The sequence below is a fragment of the Podarcis filfolensis genome, assembly GCF_964270895.1.
Source record: "Podarcis filfolensis genome assembly, chromosome: 18".
Lineage (NCBI taxonomy): Eukaryota > Metazoa > Chordata > Lepidosauria > Squamata > Lacertidae > Podarcis > Podarcis filfolensis.
The window spans coordinates 11,609,447-11,627,037 of record NC_139622.1 but is presented as its reverse complement, the minus strand read 5'-3'; the positions used below and the strand labels follow the sequence as shown (position 1 = coordinate 11,627,037).

Here is a 17,591-nt window from a genome sequence, read left to right as displayed (position 1 = left end):
CTGTTTCTTTTTTAAGGAAACGCAAAGTTGTTCAAGTTTGCTAAACTCAGCTCTGCTGAACAAAAGTGATTGCAAACAACTTCGAAATCCGGGACATTTTGCCGATTTAACAGGCTGCTTTCGCCGGTTGAATCCCAGACGCGTGGCAACCTTAGATAAAAACTCCCTGAAACATCATCTTCTCAGAAGTAATTCCTATTGAGTTCAATAAGTGGAATCTAGGATGGCAGCCTTTTATTCCCACCTAAAAATAAAAGGAAGAACTCAACGTTCCCGTCAAGGTTAGGAATGAGAGGGGTGGTGGAGTGAGAGAACCAGGAAAAAAATGCGATTTTAGTACAAGGTAGAACCTTTATTACAACTTTTTCATTGATAGGTATACAACATCTGAGAGACAGATACGGGGAGAGGGGGGGGAAGGTAATATTGTTATAAAATGTCAAATTTATTGCTACATTACTGTTATATACAGGACAGTTCTCAAAATTCTACTTTTAAAAAAGTTAAGGATTATTTAAAAATTCCAAATAATCCAGCCAGCTGTGTTTTTTTTTTTCTTGACACTTGTATAAAATTATTATTATTATTTTTTTAAAAAATGAACACAATCCATATCTTGAGGCACTCGGAAACACAATTTAAAACCCCGTGCTACCCCAACCCCAACCGCCCGATCCCAGAAATTTGTGATTTCAGTCCAAAAATGTGGGTCCATCCCCTCTATTCTGTGTTGCCCTCCCCACCCACCAAATACTCTTTTTCTTTCCATTTTCCTCCTCCTCCTCCTCCTTTTTTTTTAAAACAGGGGTTAGGCATATATATATATTTATACCATATATATATCTTTCAAAACTATAATGTGTATCTGATTTAATAACAAGGATTCTCAGCCACTTACGTACAGCTGGATTTTACAATGTAGGCAGCAAAAAGAGGGGGATAAAACAACACCCCATAGCGGCCCCTGCTCCCCAAATCCAAATTTCAGCTAGGCATGACTTAAAACCGCCCCCCCCTTGTCCATTGAAAGCAAAAAAAAGAGAGTTTCGTCGAGTCCATTCATTTTCCATTAAGACTTAAGTCATGGCTAACTGTACCTGGATCGGGGCCACTCACCCCTCCCGCCCCCCATGAAAAAGCAAGGATCCATTTTTATCTTTTTTTTTAATATATATATAAAAATCCCCAATAGCAACAAAGAGAGAGAAAGAGCCCCAAAACAATCTAAACAGGCTGAAAAGGATACGCAGCCTTGCCCATCCCACCTAAAAAAATATAGCTTAACGGGAACCAAGGTACAATTTGTTCTCTGCAGTGCGCGAAACTCTTTTTTTAAACAAAAAGTTAAGATCCCCCCCCCCACGGTGCTGTTTCTCCTAAAACGCTCCCCACCCGGCACGAAAAAATTTAAAAATATGGGGTCCCCCCTCCTGTTTCGTTTCATTTCGCTGGTTGTCCCTTTCTTAAATTTCCTAACCCCCGCAACAAAAATAAATATCCCAAGATCATTTGGGACATATCTATATTACAAACTTTAAGAAAGAAAGAGAGAAAAAGGAAAAAAAAAACAGTTTCAAACCCGTTTTTAAGCTATCGTAGCGTCCCAAATGCAGAGGGCGCTTGGGGGGGTTGCAAGGAGCGGGGAGGGGGGGCGCGCGACGCAGGGAAAGAGGGGCTGCTTCTCTGGCCAAAGGATCTCTGAGCGCACCTCACGGAAACGGCAGGGTTCCTTTTTTAGATAGTTAAAACCGGTCTGAAACTGGTTTAAGAGTTTGTAGTGTAGACACGCCCCGGCCGAAAAGGCGAGCTTCTCCCCCCCCCCGCCTTTCCCCGAACGGAACAAAAACACAATAAAAACAGAACCAAATTGTTCAAACAAAATACAACTTTGAAAAGGAAGGAAGGAGGAGAACTTGTTTGGAGCCGGTGGACTGGAAGCTGGTTTTTTTTTTAATTCGAGGGGGGGGGGGCGTTTGAACTGGAAAAGGAAGTTGTGGCGACTCTCCTTTAGAGAGAGATTTAGTCAAGGTGGGGTGGGAACGAGGAGACACCAAAGTTATCTTGTCCTCGGCTCCTGCAAAGTTGCTTTGACCCGGGCCGACCCCAGAGAAAACACCCCCCTCCCCAAAAAACTCCCAGTTTGGCGCAGAACCGCCAAGCGGTTCTGCCAGAAATCAGATTTGCAACGGGAGACGAACCAAGACGGGTGATGGGTGGAAAAGGGGGGAGGACTGGCTGAGTGGCAGGTGGCACGGGGACACCCGCACCGCAAAAACGGGTGCCCTGTCCCCACCCTAGCAAGGACCTTTTCCCACCCCCCTGCATGGCTCTAGCAAGGACCTTCCCCCGTCTCTGCTGGTAAAGCGCCCCCCCCCCCGGATGCCACGCTCTCTGCCGTCGGAGTTGTGTGAGTGTGTGTGTTTCTAGCGAGATTTGCCCAAAGTCAACTTGCCAGGATATTTGAAACCTCCGAGGTTGCAGCACCCATGGGAGAGTCTCCAAAGACTTGCCACAGCCCCCCCGGAGGGCAAATTCGGGAGGACGAGATACCAGGACAAGTCGACGCGCTCTCCCAAAATCCGAGGCCGTGGCGGCCATCTCCTCTCGCCGGAAACAGCAGCCTTCTCCAGAGGGGCGCAAAGCTGCTTTCCATCCGCAAACTGGCGGGGGGCCGGAAGTATTCGCCCCACTGGCCGGCAGCTCGCAAAATGCAAAGCGGGTCCGTCTTCGGTTTGAAGTCCTGCGTTTGGCCTTGGGGGGCTTGAGTGTCTCCGGCTTGGAAACCCTAGCGTCTCTCACGCGCGCACACTCCGCACCCCACCGCAAAACCTCGGCGTCTCGCCTTTTCCTTGTTGCGGCTCGTTTGTTCTTCGTTCTGCCTCCGGCAGTTCTTTTTAACATTTTTTAAAAAATTGCGCCCAACCTCCCTCCTTTTCCGTTTGTTCCGCGCTGGTTTTGCTCAGGTGCTTCTTTCGAAAAATGGAGAAGGAATCCGTGGGAACGTGAGCCGGTCCTCCCGTCGCCATCCTGCTTTTCAAAGACGGCGCTTTCTTCCAAAGTTCTCCGCTTCCCGCTGTCTTGAGATCCACATCTTCCGTAAAGAGGACTTCACGTTCCTTGTAGTGTCTTTGCTTTCCATTAAAGGGGGACCACAGATGGCGTTTTTTTGGGGGGTGAGGTTTAAGATGGAAGCAAAGGGCACAAAGAAGACTTTTTGAGAATCGTGCGGGATGGAGGAAACTCTTCCAAATCGCTTTGCTGTCTCTCCCCCCCCATCCCCTTTCAAAATTCGACAGAGACTGTTATCAATACACCCTTCGCCGTGGAAGCTCCTAGCCAAATGAACCTGCCTATTTCAATTCACGCTTGTGACATTTTCGCAACACTCTCACCGTCCGTGTCTCCCCCCCCCAATTCCGTCCTTGAATTCAGTTTCCGTTTTTGTGTTTCGTTTTCAAACATCCAGTCCTCTTAATACAAACTTTTAATATTTCTGGTTGATCTTAATTTTTTAAAAAATAATATGCAACATTAACTATAGAAACAGCAGCAGAGAAAAAGAGATAGAGGGAGGGGGCGGAAATAAAAAGCGGTTCGATGGGGGGGGGGGAGAAACAAATCTCTTCGTCTTTTTTTTTTACACGTCTTTTTCCCTCCCCGTCGTTGCTTACAAAACATATACGCAAAAGAAGCTAAAAAAACAACCCAAAACGAAACAACAAAACCCCCCCAGCTCCACAAAAGGCATTACTATGTTTGTTCTACGTTTAAAAAAAATTATTGTAACTAATGTTCTCTTTTTTAAAAAAAGAAAGAAAGAAAGAAAATAAAAATAAAATGCGTAGGCACAATTTCTTTTTTTCTTTTTGCTGGCCTTATGTGAACACAAGCCATTTGTAATGTTACACATCCCCGCAAACAACACCCCCCCGAAATTCGGTAACTGAAGGATATGCACTGAAAGTTCGAGAATATAGACTTAAGGCAATCTTTGCTGTTGATTTTTTTGTTTCGATAAAACTTGTTGCTTTTCCTTTCCTTTAGAGAGAGAGAGAGAGAGAGAGAGAGAGAAAGAAAGAGAAAAGTTCCTTCTAGCACGCTGAACTTTTCTCTGCCCGTTTCCCCCCCTCCCCCAAAAAAGGACCGCACGTCGGTATTTGAAACAGGACTAGAGTTTCTGGTGCGGAGAGGCGGTGGTTGTCGGGGAATGGAGGAGAGGGGGATGTGTGAGAGATCCAGCTTTCTCTTCTTCCTACAGACGTCTGCTTGCAGGGTGAAGAAAAGAAATCACCTGCGGGGAGAGAGAGAGAAAGGGTGAGAAGAGAAACGGCCCGGAGGTTCGTCGCGCAAAAACACAAGTCTCAAAAGCGACGCCCGCAAACTCCACCATCCTAGGCTGCATCCGACCCAGCCCTGAATTGCTTAGCCAAGGGGTCAGCAAACTTTTCCAGCAGAGGGCTGGTCCACTGTCCCTCAGACCTTGTGGGGGGCCGGAGTAGATTTTGGAAAAATAATAATGAACAGATTCCTGCTGCTCCGAAGTAAAGACCCAGAACAGGTGCAGAGAGTACCTTTACATGTGCCCGACGGGGTTGTGCCCATCTCCTAGACCTGGATGCGATGCCGAGAGCGCCATCTGAGGGTCCCCGACGACGCCAGACACTTTCTCCTCTTCGCGGCGCTTTAGGCAGGCTGCTTTTGGGTTCAGGTTACGTTCTGAGACAAGAGGAGAGAGAGAAGTGGAGGGGAGGAGGAGGAAATCTGGAGGTTCGGGTCTGGCAAGAGCCACCTGCAACCCCAACACAACACAACACAACCCAACTCATCCCAACCCAACCCAACCCAACCCAACTCAACTCAACCCAACCCAACCCAACTCAACCCAACTCAACTCAGCCCAACCCAACTCAACCCAACCCAACTCAGCCCAACTCAACCCAACTCAACCCAACTCAACTCAGCCCAACCCAACTCAACCCAACCCAACTCAACTCAGCCCAACCCAACCCAACTCAACCAAACTCAACCCAACCCAACTCAACCCAACCCAACTCAACCCAACCCAACCCAACTCAACTCAACCCAACCCAACTCAACCCAACCCAACCCAACTCAACCCAACCCAACTCAACCCAGCCCAACTCAACCCAACTCAACTCAGCCCAACCCAACTCAACTCAACCCAACCCAACTCAACTCAACCCAACCCAACTCAACCCAACCCAACTCAACTCAACTCAGCCCAACCCAACTCAACCCAACCCAACTCAACTCAACCCAACCCAACTCAACTCAACCCAACCCAACTCAACCCAACCCAACTCAACTCAACTCAGCCCAACCCAACTCAACCCAACCCAACTCAACCCACCCAATCAGCATCCAAGGGAAAGAGGCAAGAAGGAGAAAGGGATAAGGACTGCACAAAGTGCGAGAGGGTTGGCATCCGAGTGCTCGGCCCCCTCCCCAAGCCCCCTCCCCACCTTGCCGCTCAAAAGCTGTAAGCCCCACCGCTGCACCCCTCTTTTATGGGGGATCATCTCTGCACGGACCACGAACCAGAGAGCAAGGGGAGGAGAAAAGAAGCGACGCAAAACCTGGAGCCCCAAGCAAAGGGTGGAAGGGAGAGAGGCAGAGACACTTGTGCGAATGAGCGAGCGAAAGAGCACAGACGGGAGATGTGCACAAAGCGGGGGGGGGGGGACGGACGAGACCTCGGGGTGTGTGTGTGGGGGGGAGCCCCCCGGCGCCGTACCTCGTACTTGCTGCTCCAAACCTAGTATGACTTGCACCGCTTGCTGGAGGATGATGAGCTTGGTCTGCGCTTTGTCTGTTTTTAAGTGAATTTGGCACATGCGTCCCAGCTCTTTAAAGGCCTCGTTAATGTCCCGGACGCGCACCCTCTCCCTGGCATTATTGGCCATGCGCCTCTCCCGGTCCCTCAGGTCCTTGTCTTCCAGTGAGAGCGCCTCATCTGTACTGCTGGGTTCACACAGCACCACGGGGAGGGTTAGTCTGGGGAGCGACGGAGGGACTCCGTGGGGCAGGCGGGTTCGGGGGGACGGTGCCAAGGTGGGCAGCGGGGGGGGGGGGACGTCCACATCAGCGGCTAGCCAAGGCGGCACGGCACAACTGACAGACGAGGAAGAGGAGAGCCTTTTCGTTCCACCGCAGAGACAAGGAGCTGCTGAACGCTGCCCGTGCCGTGCGCGCCCATTTTGCAACACGGGCAAAACCAAACTCGAAAACCAGTTGTCCCCCTATCCTCTGGGATGATACTCTTTTGGCACTTTGGAACCGTGGAATCATAGAGGCGGAAGGGAGCCCCCCAGCGGTCATCCAGTCCAACCCCCTCCTTAGCGACGCAACGATCTTGGCTCAAGCACCCGGGACGGTTGGGCACCCAGCTTCTGCTTGCAAAACTCCAAGGGAGACCGTTTCTCTTGGGGTAGCCGATTGCAGAAGCAACACAATAAATTGGGGACGGGCGTTTTTAGACTCCGGTTCCCATCAGCCCCAGCCAGCCAGCATGGCCAATGGTCACGACGGGAGCCAGAGTCCCACGAGATCTGGGTAAGTCGCTTAGCAGTTTCTCTAAGCCAGGGGTAGGCAAGCGAAGGCCCGGGTAGAATGTGTCTTTTTATTTCAAATGCATCTCTGGGTTATTTGTGGGCCCTGCCTGGTGTTTTTGCACGAGTAGAATGTGTGCTTTGGACTGGGGAACTACCCACTACTAGAACATGGGTAGGCAAGCTAAGGCCCGGGGACGCATCTGGCCCCATCGCCTTCTCAATCCAGCCCGCGGATTGTCTGGGAATCAGTGTGTTTTCACATGAGTAAAATATGCCCTTTTATTTTAAATGCATCTCTGGGTTATTTGCTGGGGCATGGGAATTCATTCATTTATTTATTTTTTCAAAATATAGTCCGGCCCCCCACAAGGTCTGAGGGACAGGGGACCGACCCCCCCTGCTGAAAAAGTCTGCTGACCCCTATACTAGAACCTCTCTGTCTTATCTGTATTGAATTTCAGTTCAGGCAAGCAAGTCTGGGGAACCACCTGCTACTAGAACATGGGTAGGCAAACTAAGGTCCAGGGGCCCCATAACTTCTCAATCTGGCCCACCAACAGTCCGGGAATCAGTGTGTTTTTACATGAGTAGAATGTGTCCTTTTATTTAAAATGCATCTCTGGGTTATTTGTGGGGGCATAGGAATTCATTCATTTTTTTTTTCTTTTCCAAAATATAGTCCGGCCCCCCACAAGGTCTGAGGGACGGTGGACCGGCCCACGGCTGAAAAAGGTTGCTGACCCCTGGCTTAAGCCTAGCTAGCCCAGAGTCCCTGTTTGGTGATGTTGATTTTGGTCCTTTCAATGACAGCCCAACCGAACCGCGCTGGCCTTTGGAAATCTAAACCTCGCTGTTTGGAAGGAAGGAGATTGTCCTACCTCCAGGGAGATTCGAGAGTGAATATCCCAGGGGGGGTCTCTGTTCAGAGCTGGAAAGCGTGGGGTGAGATGTGTCAAGACTGGGTAATGGTACACGTTCACCCCGCAACTGACAGGTCTACTGCGACTGGAGGAGAAGCTCGGCTAAGACCACAACCCTGGTTGTGGTGGTACGTCCATCCTCCCAAGGTTGCAGTCCCTCCCTAAATATTCACCATAATAAGCATTGTGCGGGTTACTCGTAGAATTGTGGAGTTGGAAGGGACCCCCAGCGCTCATCTAGTCTGACCCCACGACAGATGGCCACCCAACCTCCACTTAGAAACCTCCAATAGGAGGGAGAGCTCGCCAAATCCCAAGGGAGTCTGTTCCACTGTTTAATGGCTCTTAAAAGATAATAATAACAATTAATCATATTATTTATAACCCGCCCATCTGGCTGGGTTTCCCGGAATAAGGTTGTTGTGATGAGTATTCGTATTATTAATAATGATCAGTGCTGTTTTTCTAGAAAAGGGTGCATGAGCTCACCTTGTTCTCTTAGAAAAAGTATTATTATTATTATTATTATTTGCAATCAAAATCATCCAACACCCCTCCCATTGCAAACCACGTTTATTCTCAACATCTGCAAACTTCCAGCTGTTTGCAAGGAGCGGAATCCTACAAAAGCCACGGAAATCGCTCCGCACAACGTATGCTCTCAGCGGTTTTCTCCCCAAATTCGTCTGAAAAAGCAACTTAAAGAGAAGCCCGTCAAAGTTGCCTTTCCAGCGGAATTTCACCTGATTTGCAAGCAGGGGGGGGGGGCAGGTTTGGAACAATTTTGATTGCGCCTGTAGGTGTTGCCTAGAATCAATCTCTCCCGCCTCTTGGCATTTGATATCCGGAACAAGGCAGAAAAAACGACCTACGGCTACGCTCAAAAGGTGTAAAGAGCATCAGAATTTCGATGCTGGATCCGGCCCACAAGCGGACAAGACTCCCCTCACCTGCGATGTGCAAAAAAGGGGTACCCAAGGGCATCTCCTGCATCCGACAAGAGGATGCGGACTGGTCCCATGTGGTTTAGGTAAAGGTAAAGGGACCCCTGACCATTAGGTCCAGTCGTGGCCGACTCTGGGGTTGCGGCGCTCATCTCGCTTTACTGGCCGAGGGAGCCGGCGTACAGCTTCCGGGTCATGTGGCCAGCAGGACTAAGCCACTTCTGGCGAACCAGAGCAGCGCACGGAAACGCCGTTTCCCTTCCCGCTGGAGTGGTACCTATTTATCACTTGCACTTTGACGTGCTTTCGAACTGCTAGGTTGGCAGGAGCAGGGACCGAGCAAATGGAGCTCAGCCCGTGGCGGGGATTCGAACCGCCGACCTTCTGATTGGCAAGTCCTAGGCTCTGTGGTTTAACCCACAGCACCACCCGCGTCCCATCCATGTCGTTTGCATGCTTGCAAATTTTTGCTCGAAACCGCCTTCTGCGTTGGCCTGGGACAGGCATGCCCAACAGATAGATTGTGATCTACTGGAAAATCGCGGGGTGTTCCTGGTAGACCTTTGACCCTTCAGAGATCTTCCCCCCCCAAAAAAGGGGGGGTGAGGAAGCTGAACAACTGTGGCTTAAAGCTCAACAACAACTTTGCCTTTCCCCAAAAATGCGCAACAACTTTGGCCCATCCAACGACAATGGATAAATCACTGCCAGATTTTTTTAATACTGCGAGTAGATCACAGTCTATTGGGAGCTGGCCTAGGAAGTTCATATTGCATTGGGGGGCAGCTGTGCCCCCGTTGGGACTTGAGGGGGGCTGAATTTGGACGCGGCACAAAGCTCAGACCCGTGCCAACATCGGACTCAGAACCAGCGCTGTTTCAGAGTCCCCCTGGTTTATTTGGGAGGGACTGTTTGGGAAAAAAACCCCCCAAAACCTGAAGCAGGATTTGAGACAGAAGCAGTGGAGGGGAAATATTAGAGGGGTATATTAGCCGAGAGTTTGATATATACAGTGATGCCTCGGTTTCCCATCGTCTCCGTTGACGAACGTTTCGGAACCCGAACGCCGTAAACCCGGAAGCAAACGCTTCCGTTTTCGAACGTGCATCGGAAGTCAAACTTCCGTTAAGTTTTCTGTTTCGCGGCTTCCCGTGTCGAGTTTTCGAACTCGAACGGTCTTCCGGAACGGATGACGTTCGGAAACCGAGGTACCGCTGTATATAAGGCAGCGGGAAAGGGTTCGAACGAAAACACTGGGGAGGTTTGGGGCAGGAAGCCAACCCATGAAACTATTTAATTTGAAGTCAACTTGGAATTGGAAACATGATAAACATTGTATTACTAAAGAGAACGTGGTGGTTTTGAAACACTAGGAATCTTAACGTTTCCCTTTATTTCCAGGGGAATTAATTTCCAGGGGGAAGGTTAGCGATGCATGCTTTTTAAAAAATAAAAAAGGCTGCGATTCACTTTTAAAGTTACGCAGCAGGGGGAGAAAATGCCTAAGCCTCTCTGTGGCTACAAAAGCGAGGGGGGGGGTCATCCGGCGAACCTTAGAAAACTACCTTCCACCATCGGCCCATCAAGACCAGTGTCGTTTGCACAGACTGGCAGCATTCGTTCAGGGTTTCAGAGAGGAAGTATCTGCCAGCCCCCAGCAAGAAATGCAGGGAATCGAACCTGCGACCTTTTGCAAGCAGGGCAGATGTCTTGCCGCTGCGTCGGTTCCCCAGACAGCTGGATGCTGGGAGATTTGGAGGAAAGGAAGCGATTCTCCACGTAGTGACATAGCTAGCTAGTCTTTGGGATGAGCTACCCCAGACAAGTTTTTTTACTTATTATTCTTAGAAAACCTGCGGACCTGAGATTACGAGCCCCGTGCTTTGCCGACTGAGCTATCCCAGCAGATGGACGGGTCTTGGGTCTGACACCGCTTACAGATCGCTCCTGATGTTCTTATAAAAAGGTAAAGCACCCCTGGACAGTGAAGTCAAGTCAAAGGCGACTATGGGGTTGCGGCGCTCATCTCGCTTTCAGGCCGAGGGAGCCGGCGTTTGTCTGCAAACAGCTTTCCGGGTCATGTGGCCAGCGGGACTGAACCGCTTCTGGCGCATGACGGAAATCAGAGCGCATGGAAACACCGTCTACCTCCCCGCCGGAGTGGTACCTATTTATCTACTTGTACCTGCATACTTTTGAACTGCTAAGTTGGCAGGAGCTGGGACAGAGCAACGGGAGCTCAACCCGTCACGGGGATTCGAACTGCCGACCTTCTGATTGGCAAGCCCAAGAGGCTCGGTGGTTTAGACTACAGCGCTACTATCTCCCCTAAGGTAAAGGTAAGGGACCCCTGGACAGTTAAGTCCAGTTGTGGACGACTCTGGGGTTGCGGCGCTCATCTCGCTTTCAGGCTAAGGGAGCCGGCGTTTGTGCGCAGACAGCTTTCCGGGTCATGTGGCCAGTAGGACTGAACCGCTTCTGGCGCACGACGGAAACCAGAGCGCACGGAAACACCATTTACCTTCCCGCTGGAGTGGTACCTATTTATCTATTTGCGCTGGTGTGCTTTCGAACTGCTAGGTTGGCGGAAGCTGGGACAGAGCAACGGGAGTCGGGATTCAAACCCAAGCCCAAGAGGCTCTGTGGTTTAGACCACAAACCACCCGCGTCCTTGGTGTTCTTATAAGGCTATTGATAACTACGAGTTAAGCCGGCTGTCTATTGCTTCCAGTATCGGAAGCAGTTTTGCCAGTTGCGGAGAGCAGGTGGGGAGGTTTGTTGTCAAACTCAGGGCGCTGTTCACTTTGGGGCACCTGCAAGAACAGGATCGGCAACCCGGACCTTCCTACACTCTGCACATGCGCAGGAGACACACCCCACCCAACACAGTGCATTGTGATTTTCGAAATATGTATGTGCCCTTGTAAGGATTCCCCACACCCCCTTCTCTTGTGTTCATAGGGAAAGCTGCTCCTTTGGGGCTGCCTGCCTGTGTCTGGACTTCAAAAGCCCTCCTCTATCTGGAGGGCATGACATTTGGGACAACCGCGTCGCGGGGGGTTGGACTGGATGATCCTTAGGGACCCCCTCCCAAATCTACGATTCCACAGGCGACCCGTCTGCGCCAAAAGACTACAGCTGGACAGTGGGCCAAATTCAGTTGGCCGGGTTTCAGCTTGGGGGACGCCAGCGGCCGACCCGTCCCAAACGCGTCGCCTTCGGGAACGTGGCAAAAGAATAACTTTAAAAAGGAGATGCGCCACAGACTTCAAGATTCGGAGAGGGTGCCCCTGCCTTTCTGCTCGTAGGCTATTCCTTCCCCCGCCCCGCTGCTGCCCGCCTGGGTTTTCCTGTCTCTCTAAGGACGCAGCAAGTACAAGGTACAGGGTTGGAACCACCGAGGGGGTCACGGCTGGGGTCTGTCTGTAGGAAAGCAGAGAAGGGGTGGCAGAGAGGGTGGCGGCAGCAAACGAAGCGTATACATGAGAGAAAAAGAGACCAGGGGAAACAAAATAAAAGAGTTATACATGTCGCGGCAGACGAAAAGGGGGAAATTAATGGAAGCTCCAGAATGGAAGGGGGAGAAGGAGCAGAACAGAAGAACGGGGCACAGGTTCCGTACGGTCGAAAACCAGGCGCACTGCCCCTCTGCCCGCCCACCTCTGTCGAAGATATTGAACTCAAGATGCACCCATTTCACAGATTCCAAGGAAGGAAAAGTTAAGGGCTTGCATGCACAGCCAAGCAGGGGGGAAAGACATTTGCAGAGAGGAAGGGAAAGCAGCCTGACTCTCTCCCGCCGGAGCCCGCCTGGCAGAGAAGGGGGGCTCGTGTTTTTGCCTCCGGCCGAGCTCCCCTGCCCGGCTCCCCAACTATCTCTGCGCAGATGATTTCATCCCTAACTTGGCAGCTGGGATGGAGGGACAAAGGTTGCAGAGAGAGAGAGGGGTGGTTTTCAAAATACAGCCGTACCTTGGACCCCGAATGTTACAGCTCCCGAACGCCGCAAACCCAGAAGTGAGTGTTTGCAAACGTTCTTTGGGATCCGAACGTCTGGCGCGGCTTCCGATTGGCTGCAGGAATCAGAAGCTGCGCCCTGGTTTCCGGACGTAAAACGGAGTTCTGGAACACATAACGTTCGAGAACCAAGGTACGGCTGTAATAATAAAAGACCAGGCTCATCTCTCCAGAGCACCTTTTGCTGGTCTAAGATGTGGGAGCACCTGCTATGACTTGCTTAGGGAAGCTTTTAAGGTTTGATATATTCCTGTATTTTAATATTTGGTTGGAAGCCGCCCAGAGTGGCTGGGGAAGCCCAGCCAGACAGGTGGGGTATGAATAATAAATTATTATTATTATTTTTTTTAAAGCAAAAACCCAACAAAGCTCAGACTGAGCGGCTTTCCCGCAACACAGGGGGTCCCACGTGTGAATAGGTCTCCTCTCGCGCGATGGATCTTTCCCTCTCGCACACACACCCAAAATTTTTGCAGTGGGTTCCCCTAACTCTGCAGGGTACAGAGGGAGGACGGGGAAGTTTCACTCCACAAGAGTAAATCCTCGTGCGGACGGGAGAACTTGTTTGGATTAGCATTGTCATTGATCAAATTTGTATTTATTAAATTTGTGGCGTGCTTCGTGCAGCCCCCCTGAAGCTCAGCAAATCTCCAAAGCTCAGCGAAGGGCACTCTAGTAAGAGGGCAGCCCTACTCCATTCTCTGAGTCCGAAAGTCACAAGGGATGGAAATAGTTTTATCATTTATTCCTATCCACAGTAACGGAAGGAACAGCAGGCTACGCATAGGAGCTGGTCTCGAAACTTACTGCCGCAAGGCGAGAAACACAATTAAGTACTGTATTTTTTGCTCTATAAGACTCACTTTTCCCCTCCCAAAAAGTAAGGGGAAATGTGTGTGCATCTTATGGAGCGAATGCAGGCTGCGCAGCTATCCCAGAAGCCAGAACAGCAAGAGGGATCGCTGCTTTCGCTGCGCAGCGATCCCTCTTGCTGTTCTGGCTTCTGAGATTCAGAATATGTTTTTTCTTGTTCTCCTTCTCCAAAAACTAGGTGCGTCTTGTGGTCTGGTGCATCTTGTAGAGCGAAAAATACGGCATTTCTTTAAAAGCAAGCCCCCGCCCCGTGCAAAAATTGAATGAAAAAAGCCAACAGTTTTGGGGGGGAAATACATAGGGATTTGCTGGAAAGGCGCCCGGTGGGATCTGCGCATAACCTGCATGATCTTTCCGCTTCTCTGGAAAAACAAAAAATAAAAAACACCTCCCGTCTTTGATACGCAGCAATTCAGAGTCCCAAAGAGCTGCCTTTTAGTGCTACAGCTTTCCACCCTCTCCTTGCAAATCAGGTTTATTATCAAAATCTGCAGTGTTCTTCAGGGGTTTGCAACAGGCATATTCAGCTGAATTTTGGGGGAACTGCTTGGTTTGCAAACCTTTGCAAGCCGCCGGAAGCCTGCAAATGTTGATTGATCAACCCGATTTTGCAACGGTTGGGGTGTGTGTAAGGATTCAGACTGTAGCTGTGTGTAGCAGTTTGGGACAGAAGAAAACGATAAATGCAGAAGCCCCCCTGGCAGAGGCGCGAGGGTTGACGGCATGCAGGAAACGCAACGCTTGCTTTCCCTTATTTCCGGCGCGGGGAAACAAAAACGGGAAAAGCGAGGGGTGCGAAAAGGCAGCAGAGAGAAGCAAAACGACGACAACGACCCACTAAAAGCCCACGACAACAGAGACCCCAAAACGGCAAAAAAAAAAAAAAAAGGCGTGAGAGTTTCAAGGGGTTGGGAGGTGAGGGGGAGAACATCAGCAGGATTCGGAGAGGTGCGCCAGGGACGGATTCGGGAAGACGAGACAGACAGCCCCTTGCCGCTCGGAAAACGTCACCACATCGGAAGCCTCCACTGACCTCTAACTTGTTGTTCCAGATTCAGGATAACCGAGACGGCCTGGTGTAGAATGAGCAGTTTGGTCTGTGGCTTTTCGCTGTTTAGGTGCAGCTGACACATGCGCCCCAGCTCTTTAAAAGCCTCGTTGATGTCGCGGACGCGGAGGCGCTCTCGGGCGTTATTAGCCACCCTTCTCTCTTTCTCGCGCTCGGCTTTTTGCTCTGGGGGAAGGAGGTCGTCATCCTCATCCTCATCTTGACTGATGGTTTGAAAGGAGAAGGAGACAAGGGGGTGGGTGGGTGGGGGCGTTTTTTCCCACGCGGGCACACCTCGGCACCGGAACGCGTCGTGCACAAATACGGGGAACGGGGATGCACAAAACACACAGGGCAACCCACCACCCGCCACAATAATATATTTTTTGCAATAACTGGAACGACCGTAAACCCAACATTTCCCACCCACCAACCGCACTTCCCAGGGCCGGATGGTTTGCAAAGTGTGTCCCCGAAATTCACCCCCCCCGAAAGAAAGAAGCTGACTGGGTAAAATTGCAGTAAACCAAACACTGTTTATATTTTTCCTATGAACCGCCATAGATTTCCCCCCATGGTGTTTTGGTCACTACTTATTTTTTTACTCCTCTCCCACACTTCATAGAATGCCCTTCTCACAATCTGATTTAAGAATCCTTTGTGGGATTTAACCTCGTCATGGTCTATGTAGCTATTTACACAACAGGAGAACCCTCCAATTTATGCGTGAGCCTGCGTTTTATGATATTTGGCGGGTTTTGTGTACAGCTGTACCTCGTTTCTCAAACGGAATCCATCCCACAAGTCCGTTGGGCCCCCAAAAACCGAGGAGTGGCTTCCGATTGGCTGCGGGAAGCTCCTGCGGCCAATCGGAAGCAGCGTCAGACGTTCGGATCGCAAAGAACATTTGCAAACCAGAACACTCACTTCCAGATTTGCGGTGTTTCGGGAGGTGAAATGTTTGGGTCACAAGGCGTTCGGGAACCAAGGTACAACTGTAGAAGTATTTACTGTATTTTTTGCTCTATAAGACTCACTTTTTCCCTCCTAAAAGGTAAGGGGAAATGTGTGTGCGTCTTATGGAGCGAATGCAGGCTGCGCAGCTATCCCAGAAGCCAGAACAGCAAGAGGCATTGCTGCTTTCGCTGCGCAGCGATCCCTCTTGCTGTTCTGGCTTCTGGGATTCAGAATATTTTTTTCCTTGTTTTCCTCCTCCAAAAACTAGGTGCGTCTTGTGGTGCGTCTTATAGAGCGAAAAATACGGTATTTTTTCTGATAGGGTTTGTATGGTTTTGCCATGGCCTCTGGCTAGTACAAGAAAGCTTATTTATGGTGCGTGCCCACCACCAAAAAGCCCCCGGGAGATGCTCGGAAGAGGGGGGTGTTTGCTTTGGGTGAAGCGTCCGGGAAATTTGATTCCCACCAGTGCTGCGGAAAGGCTCTTCCAACAGCTGTCCACTTTCCCCTTTTCTTGCGAGGAATCCTATTCGGAATAAAGGGATTTCCCTTAAAAAAAGGGAAACGTTGACAGCTATGGCTCTTCCATCCACCCTAGAACTCCCCCCTGGGACAGGAGACTGGGCAGTTACTCCTGGGACACAGTTTGGAAACCACCGAGCTCGCGGCTACGGGGACGAATGCAGCGCCTTTTTGCCACCCTACCCAAACCGCCCGTGAGCAGGGAGCAAAATACGAAACACGGACACAGGCAATAAAGAAATTTTGAACACACACAGGACGTCCATGCAAACATCTATAGGTGCGTCAGCAGGGCTGCAAAACGCCATCACCCCTAGAAAGTTCAGAGGGCGATGCTGCTCTCCCCCTTTCCCAAAAAAGCGAGTCTCTCCTGGGGGTGTTGGAAGCGAGCTGGTTTCCTCGCTTTTCCATCCCTGCTCACCAAGTCGTCGTCCCCCCCCCCGACCTCCCGTCCGTCAAGGGGCTGCCCCAAAGGCCTAGGATCCTGGGGGTCTCCCCGCGCTGCCGCCCCCCCGGAAAGGGAACAGAGAAAGGGCTGAGACCTGTTCAATGAGCACCTTGTTCGGTTTCGCGATGCCTTCAGCTCCTTCTTCTCCTCCTCCGAGTTGTCGGCCACCGACGTGTTTTCATCGTCTTCCTTATCCTCCCGCTTGATCTCGCTGGTGCCGGACGAGACACTGGCCCGTCCCAGGCCCCCCGTCAAGCCTGAAGAGGGAGTCAGACGCGCAAAAGTGAGAGACAATGCAAGCGACCAGAGCCTTCGAGATCTCGGCGCGTCTGCTGCAGCGCAAGAGCTAGAAATTTGCCTTTCTTTACGAAATTTCTCCCTCCAAACCCGAAACTTTTATTTCAATGGGTTAATAGGGATGGATGTCGGAGAAGGGACCCGAAGGGTTAACAACACCCTGTACACCATGGTAGCCAAACTTGGCCGTCCAGCTGTTTTGGGACTACAAATCCCATCATCCCTAGCTAACAGGGCCAGTGGTCAGGGATGATGGGAATTGTAGTCTCAAAACAGCTGGAGGGTCACGTTTGGCCACCATTGCTGTACATAATGCGTTTGGGGTCCAGGGACCGCAATAAAGCTCTGTGTGCGCGCCCAGCCTCGCGATATACTGATATATCGTGACATACTGATGTATCGTGACGTCCGAAATAAGGATAGAGCTACGAAGAGTGCTGGATTTACGTATAAGCTAAACAAGCTATAGCCCCGCTCTCTTGGGGCCCCCAAAAAATTCAAAGGAAAATACCACTGGATGTACATTTCCAAAATATAAGATAAAAAACAAATAAAATAAAACCTACTTACAGCAACAGTGTTTTGTGTTGTGTGGGCTCCTAGGAGGTAAGAAATGGCCCCCTCCTGCTAGCCTGCTCCCTAAAATATCACCGGTTAGCCCCTTTCTATATATGGCTTGAGATTCCCATTAGGTCCATCAATGACCATACAGCATATATTCAACACAAAAAACAGTGGCAATTTGTTGTGGACAAAGGACAGCTGGAGCTTAAAAGGTAAAGGTAAAGGGACCCCTGAACATTATGTCCAGTCGTGGCAGACTCTGGGGTTGCGGCACTCATCTCGCTTTACTGGCCGAGGGAGCCGGGGTCCAGCTTTCGGGTCATGTGGCCAGCAGGACTAAGCCGCTTCTGGCGAACCAGAGCAGCGCACGGAAACGCCGTTTACCTTCCCGCCGGAGCGGCACCTATTTATCCACTTGCACTTTGACGT

The 17,591-nt window shown here is 50.6% G+C and overlaps 1 protein-coding gene across 10 annotated transcripts in view; it reads right to left on the bottom strand.

Moving 5' to 3' along the window:
- Positions 1-331: 331 nt before the first annotated feature.
- Positions 332-17,591, bottom strand: part of TCF3 (transcription factor 3) — a 90,091-nt gene continuing 72,831 nt past the window's right edge. For 2 of the 10 annotated variants that reach the window (XM_083594541.1, XM_083594548.1), the window contains exons 17-20: positions 16,411-16,558; positions 5,756-5,979; positions 4,572-4,716; positions 332-4,291 (exon numbers count right to left, since the gene is read on the bottom strand). In XM_083594541.1, the coding sequence (XP_083450667.1) occupies positions 4,574-4,716; positions 5,756-5,979; positions 16,411-16,558 (515 nt within the window). In that variant the 3' untranslated portion in view covers positions 332-4,291; positions 4,572-4,573. Of the gene's footprint in view, positions 4,292-4,571; positions 4,717-5,755; positions 5,983-14,359; positions 14,599-16,395; positions 16,559-17,591 lie in introns of all 10 variants that reach the window. The other 8 variants (XM_083594545.1, XM_083594543.1, XM_083594549.1 and 5 more) reach the window with 4 other exon arrangements.